The 21,196-nt window shown below is 45.6% G+C and overlaps 2 protein-coding genes across 5 annotated transcripts in view; both read left to right on the top strand.

The window, feature by feature from the left end:
- Positions 1–10: 10 nt before the first annotated feature.
- CUTC (cutC copper transporter) lies at positions 11–8,908 on the top strand. Of its 4 annotated transcripts, none has more exons than XM_028730618.2 (9): positions 11–143; positions 2,388–2,459; positions 3,362–3,421; positions 4,052–4,261; positions 6,015–6,050; positions 6,390–6,523; positions 7,294–7,321; positions 8,053–8,158; positions 8,495–8,908. In XM_028730618.2, exons 1-9 carry the CDS (start codon positions 98–100, stop codon positions 8,604–8,606), a joined length of 804 nt encoding a protein of 267 aa, XP_028586451.2. In that variant the 5' UTR covers positions 11–97; the 3' UTR covers positions 8,607–8,908. The 4 variants fall into 4 exon arrangements, with proteins under 4 accessions (XP_028586451.2, XP_077786251.1, XP_077786252.1 ...); XM_077930125.1 differs by having other exon boundaries at positions 6,387–6,523; XM_077930127.1 differs by lacking the exon at positions 11–143 and adding an exon at positions 384–435.
- Positions 8,909–11,091: 2,183 nt separating this feature from the next.
- ABCC2 (ATP binding cassette subfamily C member 2) overlaps positions 11,092–21,196 on the top strand; it is a 32,121-nt gene continuing 22,016 nt past the window's right edge. The window contains exons 1-7 of the mRNA XM_028730610.2: positions 11,092–11,454; positions 16,795–16,968; positions 17,613–17,759; positions 19,284–19,418; positions 19,719–19,841; positions 20,167–20,222; positions 20,748–20,982. Coding sequence (XP_028586443.2) covers positions 11,260–11,454; positions 16,795–16,968; positions 17,613–17,759; positions 19,284–19,418; positions 19,719–19,841; positions 20,167–20,222; positions 20,748–20,982 — 1,065 coding nt within the window. The 5' untranslated portion in view covers positions 11,092–11,259. The remainder of the gene's footprint in view (positions 11,455–16,794; positions 16,969–17,612; positions 17,760–19,283; positions 19,419–19,718; positions 19,842–20,166; positions 20,223–20,747; positions 20,983–21,196) is intronic.

The following is a 21,196-nucleotide window of genomic DNA, read 5'->3' as shown; positions in this document are numbered from 1 at the left end:
GGCCCCAGGGGTGGGCGGGGCTTCCTCCTCAGCTCAGGGCTGGTTTGGCGCAGAACTGCCGACATCCGCCGCGCCTCCGGAGCGGCCCCGAGGCGGAATGAGGAGATGGGACCGGAAGCAGGGCCAGGCAGAAGGGTGTGAGGGTGAGTGGGCGGAGGGACGGCCGGAAGGAAGCGCTGGGGATCCCGAGGAATCCCGAGGGCGGGGCCGGAAATCCGGGCGGCTTCAAGGCCTCCCTTTCCCCCTCCACAGATGCAAGAGGAGCCAGAAATTTTAATACTGTTGTTCTGGGGGGGGGGGGGCTGTGCACACTCACGGCCGCTATGTGCATTCAGCAAAACCAAGTGGGATAGATTTTATTGGCATTTTTACATATCAGGCCTTTGTGTTTAAAACGTAAAACCCAATTGAGTCCAAAGGGGTCCTTATTCTCAGGTGAGCGTCTGCAGGGTTGTAGCTATAGGCCTGAGGACTGCAATCTTGCCTGCACTCAGTGGGGCTTGCTTGCTTGTTTGCGTATTTATTTAATTTCTATATTTTTAAGGGGGGAGTTGAAGCGCTTTACAAGCTACATTGAAGCATCAATTAAAGCAATCCTGAATAAAACATAACGGAATAAAAACAAATATAAAGTGTACCTTCAAAGCGACAGAGTTAATAGGAAACTAAAACATTACCTTAAAATATTTCAAAACAAAGCATAACAAAGGACGTCAACTACAGAATGCACATTTAATGCACTATGTTACTGGCCAAAGTTCCATCTGTTGTTGGAGTTTCTAGAGTAAGTTCTGCATTTGCGTAAGGGAGACTCTGCAAATTACAAGCTGGCCTTGCGGTCAGCTGTTACCACGCATCTCAACTTCATCTTCCTGCTGGAGAACCTGAATCCTCTGAAATATATGGAGAAAGGTGGAAGGGAAGTCAGCCCTACTCAATTTAGTATTCTGAAAGGAGGAAAAATCGGGATCACTAGCACAGACTTTTTATTCAGAATGTAGAACGCTACTTTAAAGTGAGTCAGACCATAGAGCCATCTAGTTCAGTATTGCTTGCACTGACTTGACAGCAGTTCTCCAGGGTTTCAAACGGAACAACCTAGCCCTACTTGGACTTACTGGGAAATGAACCTGTGGCCTTCTGAATACAAGGCACTACCGCTGAGCTGTGACCCATCCTTGAATCCTCCAAATTGGAGCCCCCCTTCAAACCCTTATTCCACTTTAGGTAAAGGTAAAGGTACCCCTGCCCGTACGGGCCAGTCTTGCCAGACTCTAGGGTTGTGCGCTCATCTCACTCTATAGGCCGGGAGCCAGCGCTGTCCGCAGACACTTCCGGGTCACGTGGCCAGCGTGACATCGCTGCATCTGGCAAGCCAGCGCAGCACGCGGAACGCCGTTTACCTTCCCGCTGGTAAGCGGTCCCTATTTATCTACTTGCACCCGAAGGTGCTTTCGAACTGCTAGGTTGTGCTAATCTGCAGAAATCAGGTTCAAGAGTCTCTTTTAATGATGCAGTTACATTAAGGACCACCTACTGAATAAACTTGCCAGTGTATTAATTTCTCCTGTGCCCCTTTAAGTAATTTCTCCTGTGCCCCTGTAAGTAATGAAACTGATGAAGAGTTGGGATAGCGGAGGTTTATAATTCTCTCCATTGGAAGGTTCACTTAGTGCTGATCTTTTCCCTTCTTCTTTTTCTTCTTCTTCTTCTTTTTTGGTGCCAGATAAACATTTTTTAATTGCACAGGTCTTTTAAAATATTTTAGAATTTTCAGGTTTTTAGTCTGCTGACTTTTGTATGTGCCACTTTCACAGTTACTTTTTTGTTAATTATTTGGTATTCTATGTTTATTATTTAATTTTGTATACTACTCTGGGAGACCAGGCTGAAAAGTGACTTATTTCGTAATAAATAAACAAACATATAAACACATAGACAGACAGACAGATCTGTTCAGACAGTGCAATACAGAGAACAAGATCCAGGGAGAGCAAGAAGGCAAGGGGATCAGGAGTTACAGCAAAAGTAGTGTTCAACTTCCCATGTGTTTTTTCTGTACCTGTTTTGAGCTGATACAGATCAAGCTTGATTTCTTCTTTAAATTCGCATGGTGATGCAAGTTTTCTGTTCTTATTGTGTGTTCCCTTTAAAGCAGCTACTGACAGGTTAAGGCTTTTTAAGGTTACTGGTGATGGGGAATCTATGAAGCTTCTGTTTCTGAGAGCTGTGGATGTGCTTGGGTGAGCAAGATGAAAGAAGCCAGTTAAAAGACAAAGCACTGGAGCTTGAGGTGGAAGGAATCGCCTCTCTCAATCACTGTCTGTCCCTTTTCTCTGAGACAGAGCCTGATTGCCCTATAACCTCTGGTTGTGTTTCTCTTCTAGGAATGGCCAATGGCTTTCTCATGGAAGTATGTGTTGATTCTGTGGAGTCTGCTGTGAATGCAGAGAGAGGAGGTAATCCCATAAAAAAGATGGAAGATGGAAATACTTAAGGATCATTTGAGGGGTCTTTCTAGGCCAGGACACCTCTGGGTACACATGCTATATGTATTGAAAAGAGAGGCACACTTACTTCCCCAAGCAGTGTGAAACTGTTTTATGAACCCTTTTAGGCTTGAAAGGTAGGATATTAAATGTTATAAACTGGTCAATAAGTAAAGACTTCCAAAGTTCTGATCTAGGTTAGTGACACATAGATTCAGGATATGCATTTATATATTTTAATTGCCTGCAACCCAATTACTCTAGCCTTTGAGAGTAGGGCAAACTGCAAATTTAAATGAATAAATGTCAACTTGCCTTGTCTTCAGCTGCCTTAACTACTTAAGTGGTCCTGCTCTGTTTTGCTGCAGTGCATTATAAAACATGGGCTGAGATACTCAAATCACCTATTAATTAATTTTCTTTCTTAGTTACTGCCTGAGTAGGGGTTGAAGTCTATGTGGATAAGCTAAATGCAGGTGACCAATCTCACTCTTGGCTCGAAAATTTCCAGCACTCCTACCCATTGGTTTATTTTATTTATTACTTAAATTTGTTAGTTGCTATTTACAAACAAACAGCACCCCCATACCTTAACACACCCAACATAGATACATTAAAACCAAGGGGAGGAGGGAGGGAATACTTAAAAAAAATCCCACCCACTTCTAAATGGCCGCAGATAGTTAAAGGCCAAAGGCCTGCTTATAGAGGAAGGTTTTTGCCTAGCAGCTAAAGACATATAATGATGGAGCTGGGCGAACTTCCCTTGTTGGATTATAGCAAGAACCACATGGTTTCTTCATAATGTAGATCTCTCTTAAAATCTTGCAAACCACTTATATTCAGAGGTTTAATGTGTGACCCTGTTGCAGGTGCTGGCCGCCTTGAACTGTGTGCCAACCTCATGGAAGGAGGAACAACACCTACTATAGGTGAGTTGGCACATACAAGCAAGATCCAATCCACCATTTCTCTGCAACATGTAGCAGTACTGAGCAGCCAAGCAATGTGGAGAAATGTTTGGACCTCTGCCCTCCAGGCCCTCTGCTCCTGGAACAGAAAGAAAATACCTGTTGTTCTGCTTGCTCTTTTTGTGTTCTTCTGTGTCATCAGCACCTCCTGGTCTTTTTGCAAGACAGGCTGTTATTTAATCACCCTATTTCACCTTCTCTCCTTCAGCAGCCCTTTCTCCCAAATTCTGCAAAAAGGGTTTGACATCTGCCCTGTTCTCTTCTCCCTTGCTTCTCTTAGACCCAGTGCTGATGGTCTAGCTCTGGGATGGGGAACGTGTGGCTCTCCAGATGTTGTTGGACTCCAACTCGCCTCAGCCTAAATGGTCAGTTGATTGGAGTTGTAGTTCACCAACATCTGGAGGGCATCTTGTTGGCTACTCCAGACATAGGCAGAACTGACCTAGATGGCTCAGTGGTCTCCCTTTGTATGAGGTATCTTGCTATGTTCCTAAGTTCCTCCGTACCATGTTCTAGGTTTCACTTCTTGTCCAACTCATAGAACAATCCAGTACAAAACTGACACCATGTCCCAAACATGTTTGTCTGCAGGCCTTTTGCAAGTGGTGAAGCAGTGTATAAGGGTGCCTGTATTTGTGATGATCCGCCCCCGTGGGGGGGATTTCCTCTATTCTGACCGAGAAGTGGAGGTGATGAAAGCAGACATCCGACTTGCCAAACAACATGGGGCTGATGGGTTGGTGTTTGGAGCCTTGACTGAGGATGGACGTGTGGATACAGAGCTCTGCACAGCACTGCTGGGTGAGCAGGCTTTACTTTTCAAAGGGCTTATTTGGTACTTGAGTAGTGATTGTCATACAGTGCCACCAGCTAATAATTCCATGGTTCAAATTAAGAAATATTTCCTACAGGCAAGATCCACGAGATACTAGAGCCTGCCTCACTATATTGAGCTATTCATTCATTTACAGTATAAGAGAACATCTAATCCACCCTTCATCATGTGATCCCAGGGTGGGTTACAGTAGAATAAAAACAATGCAGCACAATTTATAAAAACATATATAAATGGAGCTTATTAGGGGGGAAACGGCCATGGTGCTACAGTCTCTTCAGTTGCAGAAGTGACGGAAACTTCTGACTCCTCACTCCAAAAAAAAGAGGCTGGGGAAATATTGAAGCTTCACCTGATGCCAAAATGACAACAGCGCTTTAGCACCAGTCGTGCTCCTAGGGCAGTCTACACCAAGCTGGTATCCTCCAGATGTTTGGGGCTATAACTCCCATTAGCCCCAGCTAATTTGACAAAGGCTGCTCTAGAGGGAGGACATTCCATAGGTCATTCCATAAATGAATGAATTATTCAGATAAAGCAGGAGCCAAACGCTGTAATGGTTGGGACGAGTGACCTTTGTTGGTAAGAAGGGGCACTGTGCAGCTCTGTATGGAGAGAGTGTTAGGCAGCCATAAATTCTGTACAGAAGGAAGAATTATCCAGAAGAATAGGAAACTTTTTTGAAAGAATGATAACTCTATGGTTTTTCTGGACCCTCAAAAATGCAAAGAAAATAATTACTAGCTATTTTCTCTATTTAACTGAAACTGACAGTATATCTTCTGAAGAAGAATTAGTCTTGCTAGGGGAAGCCTGTCCTCTCCCTGCATGCCCCCCAAAATTGGCTCTAGCTAGGTGAAGCCTATGGGACGCGGGTGGCGCTGTGGGTAAAACCTCAGCGCCTAGGACTTGCTGATCGTCAGGTCGGCGGTTCGAATCCCAGCGGCGGGGTGCGCTCCCGTTGCTCGGTCCCAGCGCCTGCCCACCTAGCAGTTTGAAAGCACCCCCGGGTGCAAGTAGATAAATAGGGACCCCTTACTAGTGGGAAGGTAAACGGCGTTTCCGTGTGCTGCGCTGGCTCGCCAGATGCAGCTTGTCACGCTGGCCACGTGACCCGGAAGTGTCTTCGGACAGCGCTGGCCCCCGGCCTCTTAAGCGAGATGGGCGCGCAACCCCAGAGTCGGACACAACTGGCCCGTTCGGGCAGGGGTACCTTTACCTTTAGGTGAACCCTGTCCTCTTCCTGCATGTCCCCCTCCCCCCCACAGAACAGCACACAGAAGGAGGAAAGGTGGGGAAAGTTCTGTGAGGCAAGCTGAAATACAGCAGCTAAACTATTTTAACCAGAAGCCAGTATCCATTCACTCCATGGTTCATTATTCCACAGGCTACCTAGGGAAACGAGTGGATACATCTATAGTCTACACCAGGATTACTTTTTAAAATAAGTGCATAAGCCCAACATGTGTGAGGGGTTTGATACACAAAACGTGAAAAGAAATGCCATTCAAAGAGCTAGCTAGTGGGCAGTCTTAGTGGAAATGAGAAAGGATGATGAATCCATATTGCAGAAATGGTGTCAGATGACTACAGCCACCTTGGTTGAACCATCTGGAGAAGTTTCCTTTCTTTCCAGGGCCAGTAGCGGAAGCATTGCCTTCACAAAGCCAAACCCTAAGCAAAGGTATACTAACCATCTGGGATCTGTTCTTTTTGCAGCTGCTTCCCGCCCTCTGCCAGTCACCTTCCACAGAGGTGAGTTTCTGCTTGCTGGTTTCCCACAGGCATCTGGTTGGCCACTGTGGGAACATGATGCTGGACTGGATAGGCCGTTGGACAGGTCCAGCACTCTTCTTACAGAGCTTGGAGTGGGGAATGAAAGCTGGACTGCCTACTTGCAGGCTGTAGGCTCAGGCACAATGGCCTTACCTTGGTGAGGTGGGGGGGGGACTATGAGAATGTACTCTGGGAATTGCACATATTAGGACTGTCTACCAGGGATTTGGGACTAGGCTAAAGCCTGGAATATATCAGTAGATTTGCCTTCCAGAACATTTGGCAGTAAAGACTGACATGCTCCATTTTTCTCAGCAGCTTTTGACATGGTCTATGACCCTTTGGCAGCCTTGGAAACGCTAATATCGATGGGCTTTGAACGGGTCCTGACTAGTGGCTGTGACAGCACTGTTCTAGAGGGGCTGCCCTTGATAAAACGACTGACAGAACAGGTGAGGTATCATCTCTCCCAAATTTGTAACTCTACTGATACACTTTTCTTGCCTACTTAAGAGTGGGCTATCCAAGGAACTGGACAGAGTGTGGTGGGAGCAGAGAAATGCCAGCTAGCAGTCTTTCATGGTCTTCAGATGGGTGAGGGTTTTTCAGCGATTCAGGGTGAAAACTGGCTTCCCTATTGAATATACAGAAACTGCCTTGCACCTTCTGATACAATAGCTTCTTTCAGTATTGCGTTAATTCCCGTAGGCTACTGCAGTAAATTAGCTCCCTTCTTCTCTGTTAAGTACACAATATGCGCATGGCACACCCGTATCTCACACCTGTCCAGAAGAATGCACAACAGACAAAAGACAACGCAGGAGTCGCTCAGTTATTTTAAAGTTGCTTCCAGTCTCTAACACTGGGGTGAAGTTGAAGCAGTCCTGCTGATACTGATATGGCAGCATATAGTTTCTGAAGTTCAACCATCCGAGGATGGAGGTGAAACTTGGTAGATCCTCAGTTGTTTGACTTTTCAGAGGTGAAATATACACAATGATAGACAAGTGTGGGAGCATACTTTCCTAGAGGAGCATGTAAGAAACTCAACGTGACAGTATTACTTGGAGCAAACCATTTGAAAAGCAGCATTAAAAAAATGAAATTAAATTTTGCAAATAAATACATTCTACATCTTCCTTAACAGAATATTTGTGCTACCCATTTGGTGTGTTTTCTCCTATAAGCAAGACCACTAAACCCATTTTCTCTTCCTTTTCAGGCTAAGGGCAGGATTGTTGTAGTGCCAGGTAAGACTCTGCAGTGAGTACCACTTGTTGGCATAGATCAGAACTCTAGCACCAACCAAGCATGTTGTTAGGCAGCCACACTTGCCCAAGTGGCAAGAAGTCCAGGAACAGAGCTTTAGGGTGTAATTCCCTTTGGATGAGAGTGCACGAAAGACTTTATAATATTTATTTATTTATTTGCAGATATAAAAACAGACAGAGCTTAGTAGAAATAGATGGATGGCACAACTGCTGAAACTGTATTAGGTTAAAGGAATAGTGTAGATACCCACACACAACCCCTACCTGCTTAACTTGCTGCTGTAGACTCTTTGCCTCTGTCAATCCAAATTCAATTTGCTTCTAGCTACCTGTCCCTTCCTCAAACTCTTATAGGTATGGCATTATGAAGGCAAAGATTTCCAGGCATCAAGGAACATTACCTAATGTTTCCTTACCGTGTTCCTGAGTGATCACTAACTGTCAGGCAAAACAAAAGCAGTTGGCCATTTGTGCTAATCAGCAGCTAAACTGATAAGATAATACATGATGGGCATCTGCTCCCTTCCAGAGGCATATTTAGGAGCTCTACCTGCTTCAGAGCTGCAAGTGCAGCCTGCGTTGACCCTAAAGATTAGCCTCTGGTTCAGAGCAAAGGGATTTCCCCCATCTATTTAATGACCCAGAATGTAGCTCTGTCTATTCCTGCTTAACTTCATGTTTGTGACTGAGTGATGGGTTCTCTCCACCAGGGGGAGGCATAACCGAGAGAAACCTGCAGAGAATCTTAGAAGGCTCTGGCGCCTCTGAGTTTCACTGCTCGGCGCGCTCACTCAAAGACTCAGGAATGAAGTTCAGGTAACTGAGCAAGTTTCTATCCTGACTTACTGAGGGGCCCAAGCCTTGCTTCCATCTCCCGATGCAGCTCCACCGTTTGGGGTAGTAACTTGACTAAGAACATCTGGGGCACTGGAACCTGACAGGTGCATTTAGCTGGGAGCAAGGCATTGTTGCATTAGGGATAGACTTGTGTCTGTAGTTCATAGTTGCAGATGCAATGGGTTAAGGTAGCACCCAAAAGGCAATATGACAGCAGATTATGGCCCAGTGGGTAGGACTTAGGATGGTTCTTTTTCCGGCTCTTCTAGGTCCAGGTTCCAGACAGTAACCAAAGACTTGTTGGTATTCTTTTAGAAACCCTTACATTACCATGGGGGCCTACCTCTCCACACCTGAATATTCCATCAAGGTGGCCGATGTGGCTAAAGTGAGGACCCTGAATGCAATTGCAAAGAATATCCTGTAGAACAAGCTACTGTGGGCCAGGAAGACCCAGAGCCCTGTGACCTGCGCAATCCGTAGACTTAGACATTTCAACAGCATCCTTGCCAGCGCTTAAAGGACATGGGTCAATCAAATGAAGAAGCCTCTACTTGTTTTTCTCCTGTTCCCACTTGCTCCACAGCGTTTTTTCCTCAGCTGTCGTAATGCCGTTTTGTCTGTGGGGAGCAAATGATGGGGAGGGGCTTAATTAAAGGGGCACTCGCCATCGGGCAACACTCTCCCTGTTAAGGTCTCTTCTCAAATAAACCCTGAAGCCACTCCGTATCACTGTGGCTCTTCTTCCTGTAGAGGCCATGGCAAGACTTTAAACTGCTCCCAAAGGAAATGGGCCGGGAGGGGGGGAGAGCACATTGGGTGTTGCAGGCTTCCTTCACCCCACCTCAGTTTGATTGGAGTGGAAGACTACCTCTTTGAAGTACATAGAGGAAAGTGGTAAAGCAATACTGCAATTGCGGGAGGAGGGATCTCTCAGAACAGGGGTTAAGAGAGCGACCACAAGGTGACCAAACACTGCAATCCCGTACACCTGACAGCCAAAATTTCATTGTTGTCAGGTTCTGGATCCTGTCCTACAGAAGTCATTAGAGTGGGTGAAGTTTCTATGTAATTTATATTAAAAAAATTATATATCACTTTTCATAAAAATGCCAGAGTGGTTTGCAACAATTACACATAAAACCATACAACGAAAACCATATTGAAAAGTTAAAATCAGCAATGAGGTAACTTTTACGGAAAGATGTATTCTTGATTTCCTGCATGAACCTGTTAATCCTTATTGGCAGAACATTCCACAGTGCTGGACTGATGACGCTAAAGGCTTGGATGCTTATTGTCAGATCTCCACCAATTTGGGGAATAACCAACGACGCTCCTGCAAATGATCTTAGTGACTGAGCTGGAATATAAGGGTTCAGGCGGAACGAGGCCAAGGGAAGCCCCACACAGAGCACATTGCAGTAATCCAACCTCACGTTTATCAACACATGGACTAGAGTAGCCAGGCTGCAAGGTTGCCATAAGGGCATCATTTTCTTGCCCTTATGGCATTTGCCTCTATTTGCATAGCTTCTTGACAAGCAGGGCAGCTCCTCAGGTAAGTTAACCTTCCAGAATAATCAGTATCTTGAGGAGGAGCAGAAGTTCAGAAAATGTTTGATGTTTTAGCTGACTCTGGTAAGGGGAGTTTAGAGATTCAGAGATTGTGTAAGAGTTAGTCATGTGGTTTCTGCTGCTAAAGGCCATTGTGGATCTCACACAATGACTCACAAGTAAAGCTAAGCCAAATCATGACTTGGCACAAATGCTCTGGCATACAGAGGAGGAGAGACTGTGATTGCTCCTCTGGGCCTGCTGCTTCAGGCTAAGCCTGGGCCCATGTCTGAAGCAAGACAAACCATGAGCTTAGGCTTACTTTACAACAGCAGGACTAGAGAAGGAGCAAAGTAGATGTGAATTCTGAGAACCTGTGTTTCTGCACTGATCTATGAAATTCAACTCTGCCCCCCTCCACCTTTACAAATAAAAGTACCCTGAGAAAGGGGAACACCGTTGCAACAGCCTACCATTAACACCAATTTGTAGGAAAGGAATTATTTCACCCTGTGGTAGAACCACACATTGGCCCTTCCCTGTGTCTCAGCGTAAGGCAGAATTGGGAGTTATAAAGTTGTCCATTGTGGAAAGGTGGTCTTCACTTCCCATTTCCTAAGGTTGTGTTGTGTGCTCCTGAATTTTAACAGACTGCTGCCATCCAGATAGGGACATTGTTTATAATATGATGAGATTTGATTAACTATCTAATAATTAACCACGAGGGATTTAAATTGCTTGTTCCGTGGACATTGGACCCTTTAGTCAGGACTATGAATCACAGTCGGTTCTGAGTTTATTGATTGTATAAAGAATGAGACAGCAGAATCTCTCTTGGCTTTTTTTAGTTCGTTTCAGGAGCACTTTGGGCAAGGGGGGGGGGGACACAATGAGGTCAGTACTACTGCTGGTAGCTAGGGACAGGTTCAGTTTTTGTCTTTCATCCCGAGTAGTATTTTCATAGTTCCCGGCCCACCGCCCCCCTCCAACCTGGTTTGCTCACTCTCAGACCACTTTTTGTGATTCAGTACTTCCCAGTTGAGATCTATGGATCCCCCAGTGCAGTACCAATCTGATGGGACACTAGAACAGTCCATGACGCTTGACTGGCTGTGTAGGATTACACAATGGGGGGGATACCTAGGTGCTGGAATGGGTAAGACTCTGCTGCATACTTTCAGAAATGCCTTGCCCACAGAAATCATGATGCAGAAGAACAATGGGGCAGAATCAGACCGAGACTATCCTGGAAATCCGCTGAGGTAGAGAGTAGCATGCGAAATTCCCTGGTGTGGAAAAGGGGTGATGGTTGTCTTCCCACGCTTTCTTCCCAGGCATTATTCAACTTTATCACCACAGGGGAGGGGGTCCTAGACTAGTGGTGAGTCAACTTGAGGGATCTCATCCAAGACAGCACATGTTGCTGCCCACCAGAATCCACGCCGCCACCTCTCCTGCAGTGTCTCTGGCCATACCCAGGCAGCTCCTCTGCCTATGCCATCCAAGGTTCATGAATTTGATCCATGGGGCTGACTGCACACCATGAGTTAACGATTAATGATCTGTTGTTGAGAGGCTGTGCCCAACGCCCCTCCGTTGAACCTGTGAGACTTTCGTCCTGCTCAGCCTCTCTGGCTGATAGGTCAGACAAAGGCAGGAGGAAGAAGTGCCTTGCCATGGCAGCAGCCTTGGAGCAGTACTGCGGCTCAGTTTTCTGGGTGAGTGGCGGTTTCTCCCTGAGTAGATGGTAGCTCAGCTTCTGGCAGGGATGTCCCACTGTAAATCTAAAGGCCAGCGTGCAGTGGAATGTCCTGAATTGCGGGAGGATGGCTAAACGCCTCTGTTAGGGCTGTTTACTTTGAGAGTTGGGACAGCGGTGGTGTGTTAGTTCTGTGTGCACGCTTAGTAAAAGCAAAGCCTGCAGTCTGAACGTAGCGAGTCAGGGGTTTTACAATGAACAGATACATCATCTTTGTGTTGCTTACTGCTCCAGTGGGTGCACTGAGCACTGGAAGATGGGAGAGAGCTGGACAGTCCTCGTGGCTTGTGAGGAGACCTTTCCCAGGCAGAGGGCCTCCTCAGCGGTGGCACCTTCCCCTGTGGAGCACTCTCCCATCAGATGTCAGGGAGATAAAGAATTATACAACTTTTAGCAGGGAGAAACAGGCATTTGGAGGCTTAGCAGGTTCTCCCCATGTTACACAATTTCACTTATACATGTGAGGGCCTGGAACATAACCCCTATGCAAGTGGAGGGGTCACCTGTATAATAATACAGTGGTACCTCGGGTTAAGTACTTAATTCATTCCGGAGGTCCGTTCTTAACCTGAAGCACCACTTTAGCTAATGGGGCCTCCTGCTGCTGCCGCGCCGCCAGAGCACGATTTCTGTTCTCATCCTGAAGCACAGTTCTTAACCCGAGGTACTATTTCTGGGTTAGTGGAGTCTGTAACCTGAAGTGTATGTAGCCCGAGGTACCACTGTAGTGTCTTAGAGGACAAGAAGGCTCCAAAGCATTAGTGGAGATGTTAACACTCCATGTATGATACAATCATGATCGTTTCACTTGTAACTCTGACTCAAATGATTCACAGTAGAGAAAATAGGAGGGTTCTTTAATCTCACACAGAAACGGAAGATGGGGGCATAGGTGATCTACATTATTGGGCATGCCACATAGTATAGCAGAATGCAACTGGGGGGATCAAGTGCTTCATTCCATATGTAAAAAAACCGCTTTCCTGTTCATGAAATCTATCACTGGAGTTCTGAATGTGGGCCTCTTCCTCCACTTCTCCCTCAGCTGAAATTAAGTCTGAAAGAATCATGATCTTGTAGCCAACAGTACTGGTTGTGCTGTGTTGTGTGTGTGGTGCCCACAACAAATTCTAGAGTTGACAAAGATGTCCATCGTAGGCAAAGGGCCCATAGACTAAGTGTCTCCTTGATGTGTTAGCTTCCCAGAGAACATTTCACTTGGTTCAGGTCCTCTCCTGCTCCATTCTGAAGTGGTATGCTCCCAGGACTTTTGGTACTTGATAATTATGACCATGTAGGTTAGCTGTTGACTTGAGGAGTCTCCAGTCCTTTGCGTGATCTAGATCACTCCACATCCCTGTGAAGTAAATTTAAATTGTCGCACCACCCTGTCAGCCATGGGTACTGGTTTTCTAGTGAATTGCCCAGATCTGTTTCCTTGTCATTGATGGAGAAGTCCTGGGCACCAGGAGATTTAAATTGCTAAACAAGGGCTCATGAGTGAGGCTGACTAAGCTGATCAGAGTGCAGCTGTCTTTGTTTGAGAGTTGTTGTCTCCTCTACTGCTTGTAGGGATCTCAGGGCGTTCCACCAGAAACAGAAATGGGAGCAGAAATTGCCACAATTTGTATGTTCACCCAAGATCAGGAACAGTAACCATGCAAATACAAATGATAGCTGTTGTTTATTTAGGTCCATGAATATTACATGCATAATTTTGTTTTTGATGTTTCCCTTTCATTAAAATGCATTGAAATTGGTTACATAATTCACTATGTTAGTTTGGGCTATAACAGATAGCAGAACAAATTAACTTAGGTTATAACTGAACTGTAGCAGAATGGAAACAGTGATGATTGCAACAAAGGCAGGACAGGTGGAAATCGCTGTCTCTTTACGTCCTTAGCTACTAGTGGTCCTCTTGGCAAGTAGAGTACAACACTAACTTTTCCTTTGCAGTGAAGGATGTTGGGATTTCCCCTGATTCTGTTCATGCCAAGAGTCTGTTTCATACATAACAGGCAGGACTCTCCCGGTGCCTCCAATAAAACGAGATTTTGTGTTTCTGAAATGGTGACGTCTCCAGCAATTACTTCAAACTGTCAGGGCAAACATCAAAAGCCCATTGGTACCTGCTTGAAATCTGGAAGAACCACTGCCAGTCCAAGTAGACAATACTGAACTAGATGAGTCACATGACATAACACATGACTGATAACGGCGTCAAAATATTCCACTGATGTAGTTTCATTGGCAATTGGGTGTCTGCGGCGCAACTGAAACAGTGAGGAGTTGTGTGGGTGACACAGGAAGAGGATACATATTCTGTACTCCAGATCATGGTTTTGCCCCTAGTAGCAGTGCAACTTTACACCGTCCTGACCCTTGTAGAAGGAATTTATTTCCATAGATTTCAGTGGGAGGTTTTAATTTAAAACAAAAAACAGGCACTCCCCCAACAATGACAACAACCACCCTGCCCATATTGTCACAGCAGAGCACCCAATTACAGCGCATCATTACTTGTATATAGATCCCATGCTGACAGATTACAACTCAAGAGTGTACAGCATGGGGTTTGATCAGCTCCAGGGGAGCGCAGTCCACTATTACTTCCAATGGTTGGCGAGAGTGCCAGAATTTGGTGTTGTACAGGGTGCCACTGAAATTTGAGACACCAAGGTCCACCACTGCCCTGTGTGTGTTTGTTCTGCTCCAAAATGGTGCTTGTGTGTCACATAAAGGGACTCGATCCTCTTCCTAGAGGGATGCCCTGGGGGCTGGCAGCATTGGGGTCTTGGTCGCGCTGGTTGATGATCTCCGGCGAGCTAGGGACAAAGGTGAGAGTTGTTTCCTAGTTCTGCTGGATCTCTCAGCGGCCTTTGATACAATCAACCATAACATCCTTCTGGAACGTCTAGAGGGGCTGGGAGCTGGGGGCACTGTTATACTGTGGTTCCACTCCTTCCTCCTGAGCCGTGTTCAGAAAGTGGTGGTGGGGGATGAGTGTTCAGACCCCTGGGCCCTCACTTGTGGGGTGCCTCAGGGTTCTGTCCTCTCCCCCATGCTTTTTAACATCTATATGAAGCCGCTGGGAGAGATCATCAGGGGGTTTGGACTGGGTGTCCATCGAATATGCAGATGATACCCAGCTCTACCTCTCTTTCAAATCAGAATAAGTGAAGGCAGTGAAGGTCCTGTGTGAGTGCCTGGAGGCGGTTGGAGGATGGATGGCGGCTAATGGATTGAAGTTGAATCCTGACAAGACACAAGTACTGTTTTTGGGAGACAGGGGGCGGGCTCGTGTGGAGGACTCCCTGGTCCTGAATAGGGTAACTGTGCCCCTAAAGGACCAGGTGCGCAGCCTGGGAGTTATTTTGGACTCACAGCTGTCCATGGAGGCGCAGGTCAATTCTGTATCCAGGGCAGCTGTCTACCAACTCCACCTGGTACGCAGGCTGAGACCCTACCTGCCCGCGGACTGTCTCGCCAGAGTGGTGCATGCTCTAGTTATCTCCCGCTTGGACTACTGCAATGCGCTCTACGTGGGGCTACCTTTGAGGGTGACTCGGAAACTACAACTAATCCAGAATGCGGCAGCTAGACTGGTGACTGGGGGCGGCCGCCGAGACCACATAACACCGGTCTTGAAAGACCTACATTGGCTCCCAGTACGTTTCCGAGCACAATTCAAAGTGCTGGTGTTGACCTTTAAAGCCCTAAACTGCCTCAGCCCAGTATACCTGAAGGAGCGTCTCCACCCCCATCGTTCTGCCCGGACGCTGAGTTCCAGCGCCGAGGGCCTTCTGGCGGTTCCCTCATTGCGAGAAGCAAAGCTACAGGGAACCAGGCAGAGGGCCTTCTCGGTAGTGGCGCCCGCCCTGTGGAACGCCCTCCCATCAGATGTCAAAGCGATAAATAACTACCTGACATTCAGAAGACATCTTAAGGCAGCCCTGTTCAGGGAAGTTTTTAATCTGTGATATTTTACTGTATCTTTGGTTTCTATGGAAGCCGCCCAGAGTGGCTGGGGAAACCCAGCCAGATGGGCGGGGTACAAATAATAAATTATTATTATTATTATTATTATTATTATTATTATTATTATTATTATTATTGGCTTTGCCTCCAGTGGGACACACTCACATCATTTTGCATGTTGTACATCATGGGAATGTGTTGTTGGGGGGCTCTCTCCACTGTAGACTCGTTAGCTGTTTCCCCCATTTAACTCAAAAGTTCTTTACAAATACAAACCCTAAAAAGTCGTGCAAAAATACTAAATAATTATATTTGCTCCATTAAAACTGCTCAACCAAGCTGCATGCTGAAGTTTCTTTAAAGGGAACGTAGGCTGCAATCATTGCGCTGTAAGAAACAGATTTTTCTACAGCTGTTTTGATCCCAGTATAGTAAAAACGAAATCCAGTTTTGTTCTGCAGAAATAATGGTAAATGTTGAATTAAGGGGAAGAAAGGATGTCCAAATCAGTTTGAGAGTTAAACACAGTATCAGCAATGTTAGCTCACACAACATGTACATCATAAACCATCACCCATATAGATATCCCACCAGGGTATCTCTAATTGATAACTGCTCTTATTAGATAGCATGTGCAACAAAGGTTCAACGCAATTACATGCTGGTAGTAAACATCAGTGCTGTGTTATGGTGAATACAAACATTGACTTTTGCCCACTTGAAAATGTCATTGGATTCTAACACAAAGCATCACTAACTGGCTTGATTGCAGGTGAGTCATACTGAATGGGTTAGCATAAGGATGAGTAAGGGTGGTTGTAAATCAATGGAACAAGAACACCCTCAGAACAGCAGTGGAGATTGGAGGTGGAAATCAGTTATCCTGGGGTTGTGTTATGATGCATTGGGCAAATGCAGCAAATCTTTGGAAGATGTTATAATATTGTAATGGGTTCATGGCATGTGCTGTGGTTTTGGAATTGTGGCAATTGCTGTCAATGTTTACATGGTAATTGTGTAGATCCGCAGTGGAACTTGGAAGAGAGATGTAAGGCAGGAATGGGGAACCTGTGTCACCATCACCAGAGTGTTGCTGGATTGCAGCTCCCATCATCCTCGACCATTGGCCATGTTAGTTTGGGCGGATGAGAGTTGGACTCCATCAACATCTTGAGTACCACAGGCTCTCCATCAATGGTGCAACGCATAGTGGTGTGGGGCATGGATACATGTGAAACTATGTCAGGTAGTACATGTGTACTAAAGATCTTAGCAAGTGTTGGCGTATGCCTTATTTTCTTGTTTTTGATGCCTCCAGAACTCTTCTTTCCTGGACCGGAATGATGCCGACCTGCCACTCTGCTTTGAACAGACTGTTCTGGTCTGGATCCCCCTGGGCTTCCTCTGGCTCTTTGGCCCAATGCAGCTTCTTCACATCTGCACATCCAGGATGAAGAAATCATCTGTCACAAGAGTTTACCTTATTAAACAGGTGGGAGAGAAAGGTGTTAGTAGCAAGGTGGAAGCAAAGGACAAGCAGATCAAAGGGCAAAGCAGTTCTCTGGGAGGTGGATGGTGGTGATGTGAGAAACCCTGAAAGGGTTTAATTGAAGTAGGGATCTGTGCTAACTGGGAAATGTGGGTGGAAAGAGCAGGAAAGCCGGAGGGTCAGATGAACTTAAGTGTCCTTTGGCCAGAAGCCTTTGAACCATGTCTTGCTTATGTAATGCCGTCACAATAGTGGTGGTGTTTAGTATATACAGAATTGTTAGGAATCAAGTACTGTAGTGTATTTACTGTTGATGTAGTTTGCACTGTGATTGTTAAAAAAAGGAATACCCAATCAAAACTAACAAACATATACATACACTTATATTATAAATAACACAGGGATTTTTATGTGTTTTGAACCCACTTTGAGTGCATTCCTTGCAGGAAAGGGGTATATCAGTACACTTGATTTTTACTTGACGGAGGGTGTGATGCATAGCAGTTCTCCTGGGCCACTTGTGCTGTGGAATGTGGCTTTGCCCTGCATATGTAGCTTCTCCACGATAGGTTTAGAAGCTCCTTGCAACCTTATTCTCCTAGAACGTTGCAGGTAGCAATCTGACACTTCTGCTCTTCCTTTGCCAGGTGCTGGCTGCGCTGCTCTTACTGATGGCCCTTGCTGAAGTGTTTTTCACTGTTGCCGAAGACCTCGGAAACCTCCCACACCCAACCCCTGTTAGCCGAAACCCAATTGTCCAGTACTTGAATCCAGCACTCTACTTCATTAGTTGGGTGAGAGCTCTCCTTCATCAAACAATGTCCTGGTCTGGAATTAAAATGTCCTTTATAAAGAACAAGTTTTTTTTCACCACAGAGTTGCCAACTCCAGTTTCAGCCTTCTGTTTCCATTGGGCTGTGTGCTAATACAAGTCCTGATGAGACCCAGAATAGTATTTTGAAGGGAGGGGGTTACATTAGAGAAAAAACAAGGAAGAAAAGTCAAATGCTCCCCCCCCCCCAAATGCCAGCGCTCTGATCTTCTCCGATCTTTAAAGCAGCTGCCTGAAACGGCTTTTTCTTTTTTAAGGGAGATTTAGGATAATAATAAATTTATTTATTTATTAACCTAAACCTTATACCACAACATAAAAAGCAGACACTAGAACATAATCAAAAGTGACCCCACACTAATTCCCCATCATCAAACTCCCATATTTCCCAAGTACACCATGAAAAGAACAAACTAACAAGGAACATTAAGCCGCATATGAGAAAACAACAACAACAGTGGCTGCCCATTGGCCCAAGTCCTCTGGGTAGTTTAAAATACAATAAAAACTGGGATAATATTAGTACAAATATTCAATGAACAAAATTTGTCCATCACCCTCATATTACTCTCAAAGTGCTTCTCCACGAGGGTAGATCCCTTTCGCATTGTCCCTTCAATGGCAACCTGCTACCCCAAGGCGCATCATACACCTCAAGTTACATCTTATTTGGTATGTCCCTGAAGATGGGCAGCTGTGTATTTTCTCCTGTGGGGCAAATAGCAGATTTGAGATGAGGCAGCATTTATCAGGAAAATACTACAGGGAGAAAGGGTTAAAAACAGCAACCAGAACTGACAACCCAATCAGATTCACACCTGCCCAATATCCCTTCCACTGGTATGAAATATATACACACACACACACACATATGTGTGTATGTATTTTTATTGCTGCTTCTATTTCTTATATTTTATTTTATTGTAATTTGAATTCTGTCATCAAAAGCCGTATCTTAAGAAATAAAAGTAGCAATAAAAATACAGTTGAAAATCATACAGCTTCTAGCACAGCACATCACAATTGCTACAACAGGCAGAAAAACCATTAAGTGGTTCTGCCAAGACCCTCAGCAGTTTTCAAGTGCTCCACAGGGGTGGGAACCACTGATTTAGTTTGTCACATTTAATTACACCCTGGCTAGCTGATCTGATCTGAGCTAGGAAGTGGAGGTAGATTTTTTTTAGCATTATACAAATTTAGAATTATGAAGGCAAAGGCCGTTCTCTTATTTCATAATTACCGTAATACATCAGTCTGTTTCCAGATCTCATTCTGGAAGCTCAACTAGAAGTCACAAGCCATATTTTGAGCTTGTCTCAAGTGAGCATGTTCAGTGAGCTAAGAAGGTGGATCTCAGGTTCCTCTTCATTATCAAGTTTGATGTCCAGCCTGGTGCCATAAGTTTACATCACACCTCCCTCCATTTCCTAACCCTGAAACCAACCCAGTCTTGCAAACTCTTGGCTCTTTTTCGCTACTGCAGTTGCTCGTTCTGCTGATCCATGACAGCCGCCGCTTCACCGTCCGCAGAGACTCAGGGACTCTCTTCATCTTCCTCCTCCTTTCTGTGCTCTGTGGTGTATTTCAGCTCCAGACTCTCATCCGGCAAGCAATACAGGTCAGGAACGCAAGAAGTCTATGAAAAACTAGGCAACCCAGGATGGCAAAGGTTGAGGTGGCCCCAGCAAAACCACCTCTGGGGTCATTCAGCTCTGCAAGCCTGTCTGCTGTGGTTCACCCACCCTATTTCTCAGGACAGTCCTGAGGCAGGGGGAAGTAGGAAGAAAGGCCAAAAAGCTGCAGGAAGGAGTTGTCCTGGTGCACAGACTTTAGCCCTAACTGCTTGGGAAGAAGTGGGTTCAGCTCCACAATTTGGTTACTTCCACTAGTATCTCCCATTTGCTTTCTTCTCTTGCAGGGCTCCATCACTGATGTGCCACGTTTTAGCTTCTTCCTTGTCTCCTACGGGCTTCAACTTATTTTGTTCTTCATCTCTATTGTTTCCGACGTTGCCCCCGAAATGAAGGAAGCTGCAAAGAAAGTGAGTGTCTTCAGCTGCATGGTCTAGACTTGGAGGATAACCTTTGGGACAGGAACAGCCATTGGTATTCTGCATGGTATCCCCACTTTGTATAGGTTCTCGGAGTGGGCTTGATGGGATAGGGAACGTTTCCACACAGCAGCTCACCAGGAAGCTGGGTTTCATAGGCCACACCTGGCTGCCTGATGCACTGTTTGGTGGGAGTGGTCTCAAAAGGAACATTTGCCATATGTGTCTTGAAGGCTTTGTTTCAAAAGGTGACAGCCAAGTTAGTCACACTATCCTGAATTTTTCACCTAGACATTCTGCCTCCCGTGTTTTTCAGAACCCAGAGATTGTGGCCTCTTTCCTGAGCTTCCTCACTTTCCAGTGGTACAGCAGGTATGCAAATCTGAGTGGAAAAGATAAGTGCATTACATCTAGGAGAATAAAGGTTAGGGTTAGGATCAACTAATCTGTCCCATTAGTGCAAGGATTTCTGCTTATGAAACAGGACTTCTCCCTGCTCTCCTCCTGTTGTGCATGTGGGAGATTTGCAGTCAAACCTAACAGTGCTAGTTAGTATATGAAGGGGTTAAGACCACAGAGTTCTAATCACTAGGGCTCTGGATCTGAAATATTTGCATGGTGAGAAATGCCGTACTGCAATGTAGTGTTTTAAACCAAGCTCCTATTTAAGTCTTTTATTTCCTCTGATGTGTCTAATTAGAGGGTCTAGCCTTTTGGAATTCTTCATTCTGTTCAACAAGTGCCAACTGATGGGGAGCTGGCAGCCTCTCACTTCCCCCAAAGCCCCAACCCTTGGATACTGGGCTCATTTCACTGTTGTGCCTGAGCATGGTCAAAGCAACAAGTTAGTGGGGTGAAGGGTTTTGAGCACCTGAGTAAATCTGCTGTACGTTTCAGGATGGTGCTCAAGGGCTACCGCAAGCCACTAGAAATTGATGACCTCTGGGACTTGAAGGAAGAACATAAGACGGGGAAAATTTTAGGCTCGCTCGAGAAGAACATGAGAGCTGGAATAAAAAATGCTCAGCGGAAACTGGAGATCCGGCAACGGAAGAGGAAACTTCATTCAGCAGCTACTGACCAGCACATGAATGGCTTGAGCAAAGCCCAGAGTCAGGATGCATTGGTTTTGGTAACTACTGCTGCTGGGAGAGAGAATGGGGCTTACATTTCAGATCCAAATGCTGGGCTGAAAGGGAGGAAATCTTACACACAGGATCCCCTAGGCCACTGCAGCTTAGAGCTATTTGGGGGGCCGGTGGCAATATCACTGTGCTTTACGGGGGGGGGGGGGGCTTCTGCACATATCAGAAGCTCTATTTTGCACAATGTAGGAATCGGACATT

Source organism: Podarcis muralis, chromosome 6 (genome assembly GCF_964188315.1).
Source record: "Podarcis muralis chromosome 6, rPodMur119.hap1.1, whole genome shotgun sequence".
Classification (NCBI taxonomy): Eukaryota; Metazoa; Chordata; class Lepidosauria; order Squamata; family Lacertidae; genus Podarcis; species Podarcis muralis.
This window is presented reverse-complemented; position numbering and strand designations above follow the sequence as displayed.

Excerpts from the sequence above, each read along its gene's own strand:
- CUTC (XM_077930125.1), top strand. The coding sequence starts at position 98 with ATGAGGAGATGGGACCGGAAGCAGGGCCAGGCAGAAGGGTGTGAGG. Across the intron at positions 2,460-3,361 it reads TGTGAATGCAGAGAGAGGAG|GTGCTGGCCGCCTTGAACTG; the intron begins GTAATCCCATAA and ends ACCCTGTTGCAG. Across the intron at positions 7,322-8,052 it reads CAGGATTGTTGTAGTGCCAG|GGGGAGGCATAACCGAGAGA; the intron begins GTAAGACTCTGC and ends TCTCTCCACCAG.